This window comes from Malania oleifera, chromosome 13, assembly GCF_029873635.1.
Source record: "Malania oleifera isolate guangnan ecotype guangnan chromosome 13, ASM2987363v1, whole genome shotgun sequence".
Classification (NCBI taxonomy): Eukaryota; Viridiplantae; Streptophyta; class Magnoliopsida; order Santalales; family Ximeniaceae; genus Malania; species Malania oleifera.
Genome location: NC_080429.1, coordinates 59226991 through 59245839, shown reverse-complemented (window position 1 = coordinate 59245839; position 18849 = coordinate 59226991). Strand labels below are relative to the sequence as shown.

Genomic DNA, 18849 nt, shown 5'->3' with positions numbered 1-18849 from the left:
ATTTGTTTGATGTTGATTTTTTGAGAGTGAGCTTGATAGTCCCTCGTGATTTAATTCATAAGTTTTCAGTGGGAATACTCTCTAAAGCTTGTGAATCTTGCATTATTGTTGCAAGTATTCAAAGGCTTGTTCTTTTGCTTTGTGAAATATTTTTCAAACAAGTTTGATTTCAAATATCTCTTATACCTTATACTTAATATTTAAGCTAGAGATATTTCAGTGTGCTCTTAAAATCTTTGTGGTTATTGCTTGTGAACGATATACACATTTTTAACACAAAGACATACTCACACCACTCTCATATATTGCTTGATAATATTGACATTATCTTGAGAGTAGTCACATTTAGACTTCACTGAGCTTATACTTTCATATCATACGGAAGTGCAATTTGTAATTGTATTGAGCATATCGTGGTACATATCTGATTGTGTTAGAAACATTTGAATTGTACGTAAATTTCACATTCATAGATTGTATTCCAGGCATGGCCTGAGGGGATATTGATCTAACCCTTAAGGATCAGTTGTTAGTGTTGACCTTGGTGTATTCCCAATAGGGGGCGGGTGAATTGAGTATTTAAAATTTCTCTCCTAGATTCAACTAATCTAGCAACAGTATTACTCAACCTAGGGTTCGTCTATGCAATTATAAACCCAATCATTCACAATAGTAAAATACAAACATTCATGTGCTGGAATTTAAAATGCGGAAATTAAAAGCACACACAAGAAATGTTTTCGGGGTTCGGCCAAAATGCCTGAGTCCCCACTTTGGCTCACCAGCATAAGGATTCCACTAATGCTCACTTAATGGGTGGAGTGACATCGTTTACAATCAGGTTACCAGGATGGTGCACCTAACTTTCCTAACCGAGTGTAAGCCAATCCGAGACTATTCTACGGGGCTAGTCCCCCTCTTCAGGCCCATGCCTGTTATACAACAAACGTATATGAAAATTTTCATACAAACAAACACTTCTTAAATAAGTAGATATGTACTACAATATGCACAGTATAATCAATATACACCAAACAAGTAAAAACGATAAGCTCAGTGGTGTATATGTGTAATCTACACTCAATACAATGATAATTTCAAGTTTGCACAAGAGTATTCAAACAAGCTAATCTTTGAAAGCAAAGTATATTAAATCTCAATATCAGGTTAGTGTTTCAAAGATGCTAGCAATAATATTCAAACGAACTCAAAAATATTTTCTCAAATTATATCAAGCACAAGAGTTGTTTGAAATCAAGCTTTATAAAATATTTTGCACACAAAAATTATTGCTTAAGGAATCTTGCAATAAAAATGCTAAGATCCTCAAACTAATGAGTTTTCCCAACACTAAATTTATCAAGTTAAATCCAAGGGAAAACTCTTTCTTAACTCTCAAAAATCAAACAATCAATAACCAATAGGAATGAGAATATTAAGCAATTTGAAATGAAGGACTAGCACAGTAAGAACTCTCACAATATTTTGGATGATCAAAGAAAATAGTGTATGAGAGTATTTGGGATAGTATTTGGCAAAATAGGCTTTTTAAGTTTGAGAGGATTTCTTACTAATGATTTTTCTATTCTCTCTCTAATCTTCACAAATAATGCCCTATTTATAGAAGTAGGGCAAATTATAATCGTTAAGGACATGGGGGGAATTATTAATATTGTTTTAAAACCATTAAGAAATATTAACCTCGTTTAACCGTGCTTAACCGCGGTAAAAAATAAACAACCCAAGAGTTTTTGAGTGGTTGAACCACGGTTCAGTCGCCCGAATAGACTCAGCTCAAAAAGTCATTTTGAACGTTCGAGTGCCCGAGTGTATGTTCGGTTTGCTGAACCGAGGCGATTTCCAAGAGGTCCGGGATTCGGTCACTAGTCCCTAAGTTTTGTAGCCTGAACTTGTCATTTCGGTCGCCCGAGGGTATTTTGAATGCAAGCGTTCGAGCGCCTGAGTTGTTGGGAAAAGTTAGAATAGACGTTCGGTTGACCAAGGAAGATACAGTCATTTTTGTTTAGTTTGTCGAACTTAGGTCAACTTTTTGACTGATCTAACATTCGATCAACTGAGGCAAAATACATTGCCAAGTTCAATCGCTCAAAGTCACAAAGGGCCTAGATTAGACATTTAAGTGTATAGGCAAATAAAAGGTAATTATCATTCAAATACAAATATGGTTTTGGGAAATCTTTAAAAATTTCAGTAGCATGCTATTTGAAAATAGAACATTTCCCAAAAGAATATCTGTATAAAAAATAACCTGTTTGAGTTCTAAATAACAATTATCCACAACAATCAACTCAAACAGTCTAGTATGTTAAAAAAAAGTTGTATAACTGGTCATTAAAAGGTTCAAATGACATAACGAACATGATTAGATCAGAAATATACACAAACTGTTGCAATTGAACCATATCATAAGACCCGTGAAAGATTTAAGTTAAAAGCACATGGCGTATGATGCCAAATAGTAGGTTTGAGCATAAAAACGATCTACCTAGTTCTCATACATTTTCATGTAAGATCTATGAACCAGTTACACAACTTCCTTTGTAATTTTTTTTTAAACAAATAAAAAAATAACTTATGACTTAAAATTTTAAAGCATAGATAGCACAAGTCATGAAAACCTTTAGCACACAAGCAAGAAATAAAACATGTTTAATTTAAAAAGGCATTTCTTGCTATAATACAGTATATATATATATACGGATATTAAAAGTATATCCCCTTTGATATTTGCAAAAAGTACTGAGGTTGCTTGCTGAAAAAATAGGATTGTAATTTAAAGCAAGCAAGTACAAGTTTTCTGGTTTGTCTATTAAGCACATACTAAAATATAACCAGAAAATCCCAACCACAATGATCCTAAAGATGTCAAACAATTTAAAGTAAGGATCACATGGCAAACACAAATAACATGTGGTGAAGAAATATATATCAATTTAAGATTTTCACAAAGATAATTTCGGTTAAGCACATGCTAGAGTGAGTTCACAATATATCTAAGCTAAAAATATTTGTGAGCAAAACAAGATATGAATTTATGCTTAGATGCTCCCCATTTCAATTTGAATTATAACTTAGATGAAATAAGCTACTTATACTCATCAAGATTGATTTCAGTATGTCAAAAGTGTAAACCATTCATTTTAAATCTCTTAAACTAACCATACTGATTATTAATCAACTATATTTATCCTTATCAATATAGTTGCCCCTATAGGCCATAGATGCATACGAAGATATATATTAAGGCATGCAATAATGTTTATGACCTAAGAACATTCCATATCAAACCATAAAACTTCAAGCGCAGGATATAATATTCAGGGATTTTTAGAAGAGCCTCAATATTCAAAAAGCGAAATGATGCATATAAGTCATTTATGCGCTTCTTATAGGGATGAATTTTAGCCTTTCTAAGTCTTTGATGATTATGCTAGGATGAATTTTAATTAATCAATTGATTTTCACTTATCCTTTAAAAAAGACTTTAACGTTAATTTTATCATAATCATCCATGTACAAGGTTTTACTTGGGAAAATTCTTGTAAAAATTTTGACAGCATGCTGTTTGTAAATTAGACATTTTCCCATAAAACCTATACTTGATAGGTTCAAGCAAACAATTCATAATTCAGTTCAAGGCACACGAGAACCTATATCCACTACTAGCATGCAATTCTCATCAACTGCATCCACCATGCAGGAGACATTCTAAACTAAGCATGCAATCAGGTAGCAATCAACAAATGATACAAAAGATAAACTATCTATTAGAAGATATACTCATTTAACACATAATGAATAGTAGGAATTTAGTGCTTTTCATATGAAGGCATATGGGCATACAAGATAAAAATCATGAGAGCATTTAATGTATATATATATATATATATATATATATATATATATTCATGAAGAGAAATACTCCCATGCACTTATTCAATTTATGTCTTTTCATTTTCTAATTACTTAGCTAAGTGTTAAGATTTTTCGTGATTTAATCTTGGCTAAACATGCTTAGACTTAGAGGACCAAAGATTCACATGCAATACTTCTTCAAGGTCATAAGCCAATGTATGCCTCTTTACTTATGAATTTCAATATATGATAGAGGCCTAAGTTCAAAAGGCTTTTCTTTCTTACTATTCATGCACAGGTTTCTTAGTTATTGCATTTTCATATATGTTGAAACCTATGACCATCATATTAGCCATTTAACTTATTTCTAAAGATATGAAGTTCTAAAGGATATGACTTAACATTTTGAGAGCTTATGAGGCGAAAAAGAATAAATTAAATACTCTTAAGGATTAAAATTTATGTTAAGTTTGAAGAGTATTCCTTTTGAGTGGACAAGATTCAGGATATTTATGTGGAATTGAATATGTCCAACTGCTTAGGTAAAGAGCGTTTATGAGTAAATGAATTTATTTTAGTGAAGCTCCTTTTTTGGTATTTCTCATTTTCCACAAATGGAGGGTATCCTCCGAAGATGATCATAAATTAGAGCAAGGATATGGACCACTGGAAGGATAAATCTCTATGGGATATGATCGTGGTATGGTAGAGATTTTCTATGGAGGAGATAGTGAACCAAGATTAGAAGATTTTTATATTTTAAGCTCAAATGAAATATTTGATTTGACTAATAATACTTGAATCCCTTAGTGGTTGCCTCTAATCTTGATTATAGAAAGATGTCTTATAAAAAACACACTTAATATATATTAATCATTTCATGATCAAGAGTACTTTAAGCCTAGAGTGATGACTCAATTTTGATTGATGAGTATAGGGTAAGATAAGGCAAGACAAATTTCCTAAAACTCAATTCTGTGCAATGGACGAAGGTATGCTTAAACATGTGATTTTTATGTTAGCATGGGTTAAACATTTTGAATTAAATACCAAACATAGATGCCATGTCCATTTGGAAGTGGATAAAGATTCTTAGTATAACAAAATAGTGTGTAGTGAATGCGTATACTAAGATTTTCATTTTAAGCAACAACCACTTCCCAAACCTATAGTCATCACAGCCCCCTTAAACCTAGGAACTAAGGATGATTAAAAAATATTTATTTAATGTTAATTTATATCCATTTCACTTTTGGTCCTATGAGGTTTGCTTTCATAACTACCCACGCCATCTCCTTATCTAAGCCTCTAGCACTTCTAGATGGACAAGTAAATTGAATGTGCCATAACATTTCATAGAATAAGCAAATTTTGTGTATGCGTGAAAGATTATGCTCATTTATTTTGGTTTTACTTATTAAGGCATTTTTATGATCGTGGGACTTAAAAAATGAATCCTTTTTGAAAGATTTATTTCCTTTAGCTCCTAAGGGCTTATCATGATTCTTCTTTTCATTTTCTTCCAAGCAATTAATATTCAATATATTCTCAATCTTTTTCTTCCCTAGAATAGCATGATAAGCTTTTAATTTGTCTAATAGCTTTGCTATCATTTTATTCTAATTTTCAAGATTGTCTTCTGCTTAGACATCTTAACTAGAAGTTTATGCATTTTAAATAAAGTACATTCTAGTTTTTTGTTCAAAGGCATGCTTTCATCATAAACTTCATCATATGATTCATCACAAGATTTTTCACAACAAACATCGCATGAATCATTTATCGTATTATCACAAGGTTTGATAGATGATTCAACATACAATATATTGGATTATTTTTCACCAGAATCATTACATGCATCACTAATAGTATTATCAACAGATGATTCAGCATACGATACATCATAACATTCAACACAAGAATCATCAATAGAGGCAGAGATGGAATCATATACCTTCACGTCTGATAAAGCAATTACCCTATTATTCACCACTTCCTGAGTGGTGGTTTTATTCTCCCGGGACTCTCCATATTTCCTTTTGAGTTCATCCCAGATATCTTTTGTAGTTTGACATGCCACAAACTCAACAAAAATATCAGAATCCAATGCAAGATATAGCATGTCCATGGCATATGAATTTGCATGTATCAAAGCAGTATCATTTTCGTTTACAGGTATACAAATTCCTTTGACAATCACCTGTCAAGCCCTCCAATTCATTGATTTTACAAATGTGCTCATTCTATTTTTTTAGTGGGTGAAATTTTAATCACAAAATATAGGAGGGAAAGTAGGTGATTGTCCCTCACCAAATGGGGATACACTAATGTGAGTCATCTCGATTTTTTAGTAAAAATGTTTAAGTCAATGCTACGAGGCTCTAATACCAATTGTTAGCTTTGGTATATTCCCAAGAAGGGGGGTGAATTGGAATTTTAAAATTTATCTCTTAGGTTAAATGAGATAGTCGTATAACACAACCTAGGGTCTTTTTAATCATTCACCAATCGCGCGGATACTGATATGTGGAAACTAAGTCATGCATAGCATTCACAATATAATATACACAGGCGGTAAATATAAAGTGCGAAAATATAAATAGACACACGATATGTTATCGGGGTTCGGCCAATACTGCCTACATCCTTACCTTGGCCACACCAAGGATTCTGCTAATGCTCACTTAATTGGTGGAGCAGCACCGGTTACAATTAGGTCAATTCACAGGGTTGACATCAACCAACATGCCTTACCAGGATGATGCACCCTAACTTCCCTAATCGGGTCTAAGCCAGTCCGGGATTATTTCACAGGGCTAATCTCCCTCTTCAGGCCTATGCCTGGAATACAACAAATGTGTAATATAGTTTTTTTGCACACGAAAATATGCTTCTCACACTAAGCAGATTATATATGTACCACTAAGCACGGTATAATCAATGCAGCTCAATAACATAAGAACTATAAGCTCGGTGCTCTATGTGTGCAATCAACACTCAGAATAATGACTTTATCTAATCAAGCACAAAAGTGTATATCCACGCAAGATTTGAAACACAATATTTGAATATCACAGTATCGGATCAAGGTTTCAAATATGCTAACTAGATGATTCAAACAACCTTAATAAGAAGTTCTCAATGTACTAATCACAATGGATGTTTGAATGCAAGCTTTGAAAATGATTTTTGCACACAAAAAGTATAGGCTAAGGTAACTTGCAATGATAATGCAAGAACCACAAGCCACTAAGTCTTCCCACACAAGATTATCAAATAAAATTGATGAGAGAACTTAAAGCTTTACTCTCAATGATAAAAACAATAAGCACAACAAATGAGAGTATGAGCTAATGAAGATTAAGCACAAGCACTCTAAATATACTCACAACACTTGAAAGATCAAGGAAAATTAATTTCTGGAGTGTCTAAGAGTAGTATAGGCTAAAAAGGGATTTTTGATTTGAGAAAATTTTGGCCCTAATCAATTTGCTAATCCTTACTAATTATTACAAATGAACATGTATTTATAGGCAAGGAGAATTTTTTTACCGTTAGGGACTAAATGGGAATAATTAGAAAAGTTTAAAACAAGTTTACAAAATTAACCCCATTTACCTCTTTAAAATAATCGGTAAAAATATTTTAACTCGAGAGGTTCGAGTGCCCGACCTAAGGTTCGGGTGCTCAAACAGTTTTAGTCACAAAACCATTATTTAATGCTCTAGGTGCCCAAATTGAGGACCGGTTGGCTAAACCAAAGTCAGTAGCATCTTGTTCGTAGGTTCGGGTGCCCGGAGCATTTTAAACGCGATGGGTTCGGTCTCCCGAACACTCTTAAAATTTTCAATTAAGTCCCTTTTAGTAAAATTTAATTCCCCTGATATGAATAGTGATGTTAGGGACTTTCTTAAGTGATTGTGCAAGACCTAGGGTCTTTTCTAAGGCCGTTTTGAGATAGTTCCAAAAATCCGGCGTCGATCGACCTTCGGTCAACTAAAGGGTGCTCCCTAAGGTCTTTCTAGGATCTTGAGCTTGTAGTTCCTACATGCATGATATGCATTAAATATTACAGACCTTTTTCCTATTTATTATTACAGACCCGAATTGAATGATAATATAAATTACAACATCAACTAATCTTTGGGGTCTTAAGGCTTCAAGCTACTGTGTGCAGCATGCTATAAATATGATCTAGTTACTATGATTTTGCACAAAAATTTGGTAACCATTAAATACCAGTGTATTTGTCATTATCAAAACTGGGAATAACCCATGGGGTCAACATTATCTAGGATAAGAGTAAATAAGATCCATGCATTAGATTCATAACAATTATACAAAAATTTGAAGAAATGTTTCTATCAAATCATTTATATTTATAGTACGTATATATATATATGTTCAAAAATCGTATACTAATTTTTTGTATAATTATTACTTTGTAGTGTTTGCGGCTATCACAATATCAAGATGATGCTAGGCACTGTAGTCGGATGTAGCTTTTGACTTTTTTTGTATTTTTTGTTATATGAACAAAATGAATTTTTGTATTTTAATTTGTATTTGAATTTTGAACAATTTGTTTAATTTTGAATAATTTATGAATTTTTTAGTAATTCTAGTTTAATAATATGTATGCTAAAGTGTGATTATAAATTTTTACAGGAATTAATGAATAAAATCAATTTTTTTTTAGTGACGGTTTTCAAACCGTCACTAATAGTATCCCTACAAAGTAGTACTGACGGTTTCCAAGCCGTCACTAATAGGGCCACTATTAGTGATGGTTTTCAAACTGTCACTAATAGTTCCACCAGTAAGCATCAGTGACGGTTTAAAAACCATTACTAATACTTGGACTTTAGTAACGATTTTGAGCCGAGAAAATGTAGAATTTATAGTGACGATCTTAGGCTTTTAGTAATAGAATAAAACCGTCACTAATACTCCATCATTAGTAATGGTTTTAGAATTCGTCACTAATAAGTATCAGTCACTGCAGATTTATCGACTAATTTGAAACCGTCACTAATAATCAATAAACAATCACTAATAAGTATTAGTGACAATTTCAAATTATTAGTGATGATTTAAAACCATCACTAATAAGTATTAGTGACAATTTCAAATTATTAGTGATGATTTGAAACCATCACTAATAACCTTGTTTTTTGTAGTGTTATAAGTTAGTTATCTGTTTTCAGTATTAGTTTCTTGTTAGTTATTAGTTAGTCAATTTCGTCAGTTACCATTTTATGTGTATATATACAAGGTATGTTGATATATATATGTATGTATGTAAGAAATAATACAAGTCAGAGATTCATTTTTTCTCTCCAAGATTCTAGTTTTCCTTCTTTGTTTCTTGCAATATACTTCTTCCTTCATTCTGATATGATATTAGAGCAAGGTTCTCATTTTTTGATTGAAGATTATTCTAATCCATATTTTCTTCATCATGGAGAAAGCCCTGGTTCAGTCTTGGTTTCTCAGCCTTTAAATGGTGAGAACTACTATACGTGGAGCACATCAATGTTGACAACTCTCAATGCCAAGAACAAGACGAGTTTTGTGGATGGAATGTTCTCTTAGCCTGAAGATCAGTATGATCCATTGTACATTCTATGGTTTTGTTGCAACAAAATGGTCCTTTCATGGATCTTGAATTCTTACACAAGAGAAATCACTGCCAATGTTATCAGCACTTTGATTGCTGAAGAAGTTTGGAGGAATCTAAAAATTAGATTAACACAAGGTAATGACCTCAGTTTATTTCAACTCGAGAAAGATTTTGCTTCTTTAGTTCAAGATCAATCTTTTGTTAGTTCTTATTACACGAAGTTGAAAGCTATATGAGGTGAATTTTTTTACTTTGAAACCAATTCTTAGCTGTTCTTGTAATCCTATATGCTCATGTGGAGCTTTAAAAACAGTGATTGAGCAACATCAAAAGGAATATATTGTTCAACTTTTGATGGGTCTCAATGATTCTTTTACGCATATTTGAGGGCAAATTCTACTCATGGATCCAATGTCATCAATTGATAGAGTTTTATCTCTCACTTTACAAGAAGAAAAGCAAAGAAAGGTGGTGGGATCATCTTTAATGATTGAAATCACTGCTTTATTCGGCAAGAATGTTTCTGGAACAATGACGAAGAATTATCTGATGCATCCTGAAGCCCAGTTTCCTAGTTTTCTTACTTATTTTCACACCATGTTGTCTTCACCGTGCAGGCTTCCTCATTAATATAAGTCATAAATTTAATTGGTCATTATGTAATGGATGGTTATTGGTCTATACCTATGATATGTGACATCCACATTTAAATCAATTTCAGATTTTAGTGATACCAATCTATAAAACATCAACCTAAGTTCAATCAAGTTTAGATTCAAGATATTTATACAATTTTCTCTCAATTTAAAATTCAAAATTGGGACTTCTAATTATTAAAATAAACAAAACTTACATTTAACTTCTTATCTCACAATGGATGAAATCAACTAGTACAATTGTTTAAATATCATGAAAGTAGTTAAACAATTAAGTTCATTGATATAATAATTCTATACAACAATTTTTATCTTATTTGATAATGCTCGACAGAGAGAATCTTATTTGATAATGCTCGTGATAGAGAATGAAAACCCTAGAGCAACAACAATGTAAAGAAAAGAAAATTTCAAATAGAGTTAAAAAATATTTTAATAAATTAAAATTTGTTTTTAACCAGTGTAAAACTTAGTTGATTAGTGAAAAATTTATTTACATCTTGGACCAACAACCAAGTACCGTGTGCGCATGGCTGCAAACCGAGGTCTCCGCCCACTGGTGCCGGCGTGAGGATGCGCTTAAAATAGAACGAACCTCCTCTGTCAGCCCATCTTCAATCCCTCTCCCCTTCTCCGAGTCCCTTCCATTTTGATTTTTCACCATTTATACCTTTCCCCAGAAATTCTATAGTTTCTCTTGCAAGTCCATTCAGTTTTCTGGCGAATTACCATGGGAAAAATCGGATTGTTCGATCTTGAGAAGCACTTTGCCTTTTACGGTGCATATCACCGCAACCCAGTTAACGTTCTCATACACATGCTGTTTATATGGCCAATCTTCTTCACTGCTCTTATTCTTCCCTATTTCACGCCTTGTCTACTCAATCTCTCGCAAACTATGACATGCCCATGTGGGTGCACTTTCCGTTTGGCGTTGAATTTTGGGTTCTTCGTTGCTTTGATCTATGGTTTGTTTTACATTTGTTTGGATAAGAAAGCTGGGTCTCTCGCTGCTTTGCTCTGTTTCCTCTGCTGGGTTGGAGCCAGTATTCTTGCAAGCCGTCTTGGGTTTTCTCTTGCTTGGAAGGTAAGGGTTTTTGAAATGATTTCTTTTATGCTTTTTTTTGGCGGCTGATCAATTGTTGGCCAAAGTAAACTGATCAAATCTTTGAATATACAAATTTTCATCATTTCGAAACTTCCTCTCAGTTCATCCAGACAAAAAATGAAGCATACCTTTCAGAATTTGTATTCTTTTTTGTTACCCTCCATTTTCTCATCAATCAAACGGAGGATTGAGGAATTTGACTTGGGTTTTGTTTATATCACTGTAATTTAGATTTGTCATGTTCTTCCTTTTTATCCGTGCTTTCCTGATATTGTGTGATTAACAAATCTGGGGTAATGTGCTAGGGTTACTATAAACTTAAGAACAGGGTTAGTTAACCTTTTGATGGCTATTCTTACATACGAACAGGGTTAATTAACCCTTTTATGGCTATTGTAACATAGAAAACAGTTTAGGTGCTTTTGACTCCAGCCTGGGGAAAATAATAGCTTTTTCCTTTTTAAGAAAAAAAAAAAATCCTTTAGTCAAAGTACAATCTTTGCTTGATGCAGCCCTATCCATATCTCAGTGTATAGCTCAAATAAGTAACAGATGTTGGGGGGGGGGGGGGGGGGGGGTGGTGGGTGTGTTCCATTTTAGTCTAAATAGCAGTTACAGTCATGAATTCATGGTTGAGAATCAGGTTACTAGGATATTTTTGTCTGCCGTCCTTGTTGGGTGGAAGCTTTGAACTTTCATGATCTTATAGATGGTGGTTTTGTAGTGTGTAATGCCATTTCACTTCTTTTCTCTATGGAGTGCGAGGATATGCATACAAAATTGCCATCTTTTTTACTTGTGCAATAACCTAGATTCATTATTTTATACCTTCTAATTCTTTGTTCATAAGCAGTTCATTTTTCATAATCTATATCTTGTATATATTATATAATCATTGTTCTAATGAAGAGCAGAAACAAATCTATCTTATTATTGTCTGTAATAACTTGGTTTATCACTCTTATCACGAATAATTTCTCTTTTTGATGTGGGTTTTGTTCTGTGTCAGATTTGATTGTATCATGGTTTATCACTCTTTTCATTATCTTCTACCAATTTTCTTGATTTTATCACATTGGTGAGACCTACTATTTTGATTGATGTTGGGCTGTTCATGTGCTTGGGCTACTATAGAATTAAAAACGGGGTTAAGAAGCCCTTTTATGGCTGTTGCTGCATGAAAAATGAAATTAGGTGGTTTTGACACCAGCTTGGGTAAATATTAGGAGTCGTTTGGCATCACTATCAAAAACTATTGACCTGAAAACTAGAAACAATAACTAAAAACTAGAAAGCAACCTATTTGGTTAATCTTTCTAAAAATAATACAATTAAAAACTTGTTTGAACAAATGCTCATTTTGGACCTTGAATCAAATAAAAAACTTAATATATGATTAAAATAATAAAAATAAAAAATGAAAAGAATTATAATAAAATTTTAATTAGTATAATTATTTTTACTTAATTATTATATTTCAGAGCTCTCTTTTTAGTGCTACAAGAACACTCTTATGGTACATGAAAATTGAAAAATAGTAAACAAAAAATTTAATTGACTTATATTTTGTTCAAATCTTTATAAATTTTATGGGTATTTTTATTTTAATTTTATTTTAAAATCACATCATCATTTTATTTTAATTTCAATTAAAAATTATGTATAAAATGAATGGTTTAATTCATAAAATTTAATTTTGCATGTTAAAATATTCTGGCTACAGCCAAAACAACTAAAAATCCTATAATCTGGTTTTCAGTTTTTCTTGAAAACAATTGAAAACCCGAATTTTTTGGCAATGTAGACAAATACGTCATAATTTATTCTTCTGTACATAAATGAAAACAGAAAATAGGATTGATACCATTTTTTTAAAAATCCTTTTAGTCGCAGCTCAATCTTTGCATGAATCAAATGATACAATCTTTTCTATTTCTCAGTGGATAGCTGAAACACGTAACAGATGTTTGGAGGGCTTCATTTTTATCTAAGTGGCAGTTGAATCCATAAATACATATTGAGGATCAGGTTATTAGGATATTTTTGGCAGCCATCCTTATTGATTGGGAGCTTTAAGTGTCATTTCATACTTCATAGAACCCTAAAACTGCTTCTGAATCATTTGTATTTACGTTTTTAGTTTCAATTCTTGGCGATGATGCCCTTATAGATGCTTGTTTTGTACTTTAAAGTGCCATTTAAAATAAAAGTGTTGTGTTTGGAAAAATTCCCCCTCCGGCATTCTTTTTCCTTGGGGAGAGGGAGAGTACATGTAAAGTGCCATTTATTTATTTATTTTAATACCTTCTGTTGTTCTTTGTGTGGTTTTACATTCTAGTTTATTTATTCAATTGAATTTCATTTGCAATATAATGTCTAATTATTGTCTATGAATAACTTGGCAGCCAGTTCAAGCCTGCTTGGTTGTGGAAAATAGTTCTCATTTTCCATTTCCAGATTTCCAAATAATTATAAAAAATCACCATGTTTTTCCATTTTGGCAAGATTTATATAGGAAATCTAGAAAATACATAAGAAAAAACATATTTTCCAACTTTCCTGTATAAATTTGGAAAACTAGAAAACAATGTGACATTTGTAATTATTTGGAAAATTGAAAATGGAAAATAGAACTTTTTCCTCAACGAACAGGGGCTTAATTTCCCCTGATGATGTATGTTTTCATCTGTGTCAGATTTAATTGTATCATAGTTTATCACTGTTCTTTTTTTTTTTTTTTCGTTTAATCTTTTACCGTATGATTTTTTTCATATTGTTGAGACCTATATGATACAGGCTTTCTTGTAGTTGGGCTGATCCGAATTTTTGTAGTTGTAGTCCTGTAGAGCAGTATAGGTATTTGGATTCAAATCTAGGTGTGATAACATATGAAAGTTTTTATATTGTATTTCCATCTCTTATTTTTCTGAGCTAACTTCTTTGACTTTATCATTTTATATTATTTCTCTATGTAGATTTTATGAACTGCTAGCATGTTTCCCTTTGGAGAGGTTTCAAATTGGATGGGTGATTTGTATTGATCTTTTAAATAAGAATTGAGTTTAGGAAAATTGAATGGTCCTAGAACATTAGAGAAATGGTTGTAGCTACTCTTCCAATTACAAATTGTTTTTTGTGGGAAACTTCTTTGAGCCGCATTGTCCATGACTCCATCGGCTGTGATTAATTAAGAAATAAGGACCAACCTATAGGTTTAGTTGCATGATCAGGCAAGAAAACATTTTTTTCAATAGAACTTGTAGTAATCACGAGGATTAACTATATTTATGCCTTTAAAAACTTTTTAACAATTACTCCCATGTTTTTTTATGCTTTTTCTTGTTTCATATGCTTCCTTGAGAATTACAGCAACTTTCTAAAAGCCTCAGATCACCTTAAAAAGATGTAATGTTTTAGATGCTACTATAATTTGTAAAGTTTTGCTTTGCACCCTGAATATCTATAAAAAAGGATTGCAATATATACTCACTTGATTCACATTTTGAGGCCTAACTGGTTATTTCAACAATTTCCTTCCTGTTTCCTCTGCGTGGATACATGATGAATGCCAGTTGTTTTGTTCAGTAGTCTTGAGAGTTTGCAACACAATCATTGTACAAGAGCATCTTCAAGGAAGATTATAACTTTGGGTGTTGTGCTGAAATCTGATACTCAAAGAACTGCAGTGTATGAAAAGTTCTCAACTAAAACAAGTTTCTTTGCACCTTGTGTGAATTGGGTGTATGAAAAAGATTTAAAAATATAAAACAAATAGCATTTTAAATCCATCACTTCAAAATTCTAGACATTTTAAGTTTTCTTTGTTTGGCTAGCACAAAGATGAAATTTCAAAATCTGATTTAGCATTTTGAGTTCCATCACCTCAAAGGACTCAATTTCGGGTGACACCTATTTAGGTGCCATTTGAAAAGGGGATTTGTGTGGTCCAAATGCCCTTTCTAAATTCCTAGAGATCTTTAATTTAGGTTGAAGTTTATCCTCACAAGGAATTTGTTAAAATAGATTTTCAAATGGCGCTTTCTAACTTAAGTCAATAGAATATCAACGACTTTAATGTTGTAGGTAAGTGTACGTAAAATTGCAAGGTGGTAGCACCAAATGCCTTTTAGAGAGTAGAAGAATTGGAAAGATATGGAAATTTTTTGCCAATGTGTTCTTCAACATTCAAATGAACCATATTCATTGTTCATTAGTGAAAATTCCAACAAACACATTTGAGCTCCTTGATGCAATTTGAGTGAAATCCAAATATGTTTTTCTCTTGTAAACTCATGGGACAGGATTTAAGCTCTCCTTGTGGTGTCATTCCACATGATCTAGAACTTATCTGTTGTTCATAATAGATGGATAGACTTAAAAGCTAGAAAGTGATTGAAGGTCTCGAAAATTCATCTCTTTTACATAGTAGAACATGTTGGTGCGTGGTTATGCCACAGTTATGATATGGATCACATGAGTAGGCACAAAACATTACATTTTTGCAGAGTTACCAAAATACAGCTCCTCTGAAGTTTGATTTGGCAACTCTTAACAATTACTTTGATGAATGTTTAGGTAGTTTTGGCAGCTCAGCTACTTTGTTGGACAGGACAGTTTATAGGCCATTACGTGTTTGAGGTGACTAATTTTCTTTTGAATATGATTCATTAGGTCCATGATCATATTATGCTGTAATTAATCCAGCTATTCTCCTATTCTATTTCATTGTATAATTTTGTAGAAACGTGCACCAGCTCTCCTTGACAACCTCATTCAAGCCTTTATAATGGCTCCTTTCTTTGTACTGCTTGAGGCAAGCTTCTTTAACCCTCTTTACCAAGCAATAATTATTTATTTATTTTTTTAAATATAAGAATTGGAAAGTGAATTGTATGTGATTATGATTTATGTTCCTTGCAGGCTCTTCAAATGTTCTTTGGATATGAACCTTATCCAGGGTTCCATGCAAACGTGAAAGCAAAGATAGAAGCTGAAGTCAAAGAATGGCAGGAAAAGAAAGACAAGAAAATTTCGTAGCTTGCACTTGCACTTGCACCTGCTTGCATATTCCAGTTCTGTTTTGAGTTTTTTTTCAGCGAGGATACAAAGGAATTGTGTCTGCAGTCGTGTATTATCAGCCCAATGTACTCATTTTTTTTTTTTTACAATACAAAATTACAGAAGACTGGTTGTTCATGCCCCATGAAACATCCACTCTCCAAAACTCGAAATATTTACAAATAACTTCTTCTTATGGATATTTATCTAAATGTACAATGTAGAGTAATTGTATTCATCTAATCTGAGTTAATGTAAGCAAAGCACTTCTCCAAATTCATGCTTTAGTTACTATATTACTTCTTTGGGACAAGATTCAGTTGGACTGTAGCCCCAATCTCGTACTAGGATGAATGCTATCTAAACTATTCCCAGGCTCTGGTTTCTCAGCTCCTAATTAGCATTGATTTCTTCACTCACTGCAATCTGCATTTTCACAGATGTTTGCACGAACATAATCAGTGTTATCTGATTCCAACTCCAAAAGATGCCTCCCCACCTTCTTCCCAAGTTCAAGTTTTCCATGCATTCAACAGGCAGCCAACAATGTCCTCCATACAATGGCATTGCACTCCATCAGCATGGTCTGTATGAATTTGTAAGGCCTCTCCAGTTGAGCAAGCTGAACCCGAAACATCTCCTGAGTTTCCATGGTGCTTGATTGTTGGTTGGCTGGATACAGCATTATCATTTCTCACATTGTCAAGGAACCATCTTTTTTTAGCATTTCTCAATGGCTGTAAGCGGATAGGCTTTTTTTTTTTCTGACATCTAGCTTTTCTTTTAATATTCTGCAAGACCATGCATTGCAAGGCCCAGAATCATATTATTTCTTGTTACCATGTTCATCTTATTCATCGTCATCAAATACCTGCAGGGATTCTTCAATGGTCACTTCATATACATATTGGTTGGCAACTAGTGTCTGAAATGACATAAACAAGGCTGGCGTTGTCGATACTGGAATGAACGCATCTCCCAGAAAGCGACATGCCCAGAAATACAGTGAGAGTCGCAATCAACGTGGCTTTATGAGGTTGAATGCTGCTTTGCAACATATGCAAGAACAACCTGACTGCTTGTGTACTTAATGTAACTTACTTGGCAGTTGGTGATGATATTCCAAGCTACCAAATCCAACATGCTGGGTTTCGAGTTGAGGGTTTTGAGATTAAGGTTTTGGGGGTCAGGGCTTGGGGCTTTCTTTGAGCTGGCAGTTGCAGTTTTGATGTCCTTAAGCACACCATACGTCCGAATGAGAGTTCTCACAAAGACCTGAGATTCTGTGCCATGTTTCTGGTTAATGTATCTGTTTTCTGAACTACCTTGAAGAAGAAAGAGAATGTGAAATTGTCAGCTACCTCTCCCTTTCCCAACGTTCTCTAATATTTGAAAACTGTCTTAGATTGATTTGTCTTTGGTATTCTAAGGAATCCCATTTGGGCTTTCAATTCTTTCAGACACAGAGGGCATGATCCATGTAAACACTCTCCGAAACAAGGCAGGATCCTGCAAATTTTAACCAATGCCACTTTGGATCATCATGTGGGCATGGGATTTGCTCCAAACCCTTCATGCTGGAGCATTTCTTGAACAAAGGCATAAGCGTTCGCTCCTTTCCCCTGTACATGTTCCGTTTGAGTTTACAGTTGCAGCTGCTAGATGGGCCTGCTGAGGAGAAATTGAGAAATGAGAAAGGCAGGTGAAGAAAGAGCAGCATCGTGTGGCCTGGGAACAAAGGCCGGCTGCTAAAGGTGGTTTGGTGTTGCTGATAAGGTAGTTAGAGGTCATGGCAAACAAATAATGGTGCCTAATTTCCAAGTGACCACATGGGAGTCCCAACTCACCCATTCATGTAGCCCCGCTTGCATAAAAGCTATAAGCTGGATACAAGAGATGCAAGTATAAGCATTTAAATTTGATCCTGACCATTTAATAGTGAGCCATCTGTATCAATGTGTGGCAACTCAAAATTGATCTTGACCTTTTAATAGAGAGCCAGTTGTGTCAATGTGTGGCACTGTCTTCAAAATCGAACCTGGTTATAGTCAATTCCAACAACCCAAAGGTGGACTCGCGAAAGATTCACTCAAATAGATTAAAGTCTCAATAAGCTAATGAAATAAAGGTGAAAATATCGGGATAGATTTGATCAGTGCAAATAGTTTTTGCTTGATTATTTTTAGGTTAAAAATTACTATTGTCCTTCAAAACATATTAAAAAAATATGTTGCAAGTTACATTATTAAAATTGATTTATACTAATTTACTTAGACATTTAACATAATTATACATGAATTATAAATATGATGTCTAAATGTGGCTGGTTGTTGAATTGGATTAATGGGATTGGTTGAACCAAGTGACCCATGGATCAATGAATCTCTATCCAATTCAATTTAAAAACATTTTCTAAAATAATAATAATGCCCCCAATAGTGTGATTTTAATTTAACAAATTTATTTAACTTAGGATAATAAGAGTTCAATTTAATTTGTATAATTCTCATATAGTTATTTTTAGAAAA

General features: G+C 33.3%; 1 protein-coding gene across 1 annotated transcript; it reads left to right on the top strand.

The window, feature by feature from the left end:
• Nucleotides 1-10634: 10634 nt before the first annotated feature.
• On the top strand, nucleotides 10635-16597 carry LOC131146456 (2-hydroxy-palmitic acid dioxygenase mpo1). The gene is made up of 4 exons (XM_058096077.1): nucleotides 10635-11242; nucleotides 15839-15901; nucleotides 16005-16076; nucleotides 16184-16597. The coding sequence occupies exons 1-4, from the start codon at nucleotides 10886-10888 to the stop codon at nucleotides 16298-16300; spliced, it is 609 nt and encodes a 202-aa protein (XP_057952060.1). The 5' UTR covers nucleotides 10635-10885; the 3' UTR covers nucleotides 16301-16597.
• The last annotated feature ends 2252 nt before the right edge of the window (nucleotides 16598-18849 follow it).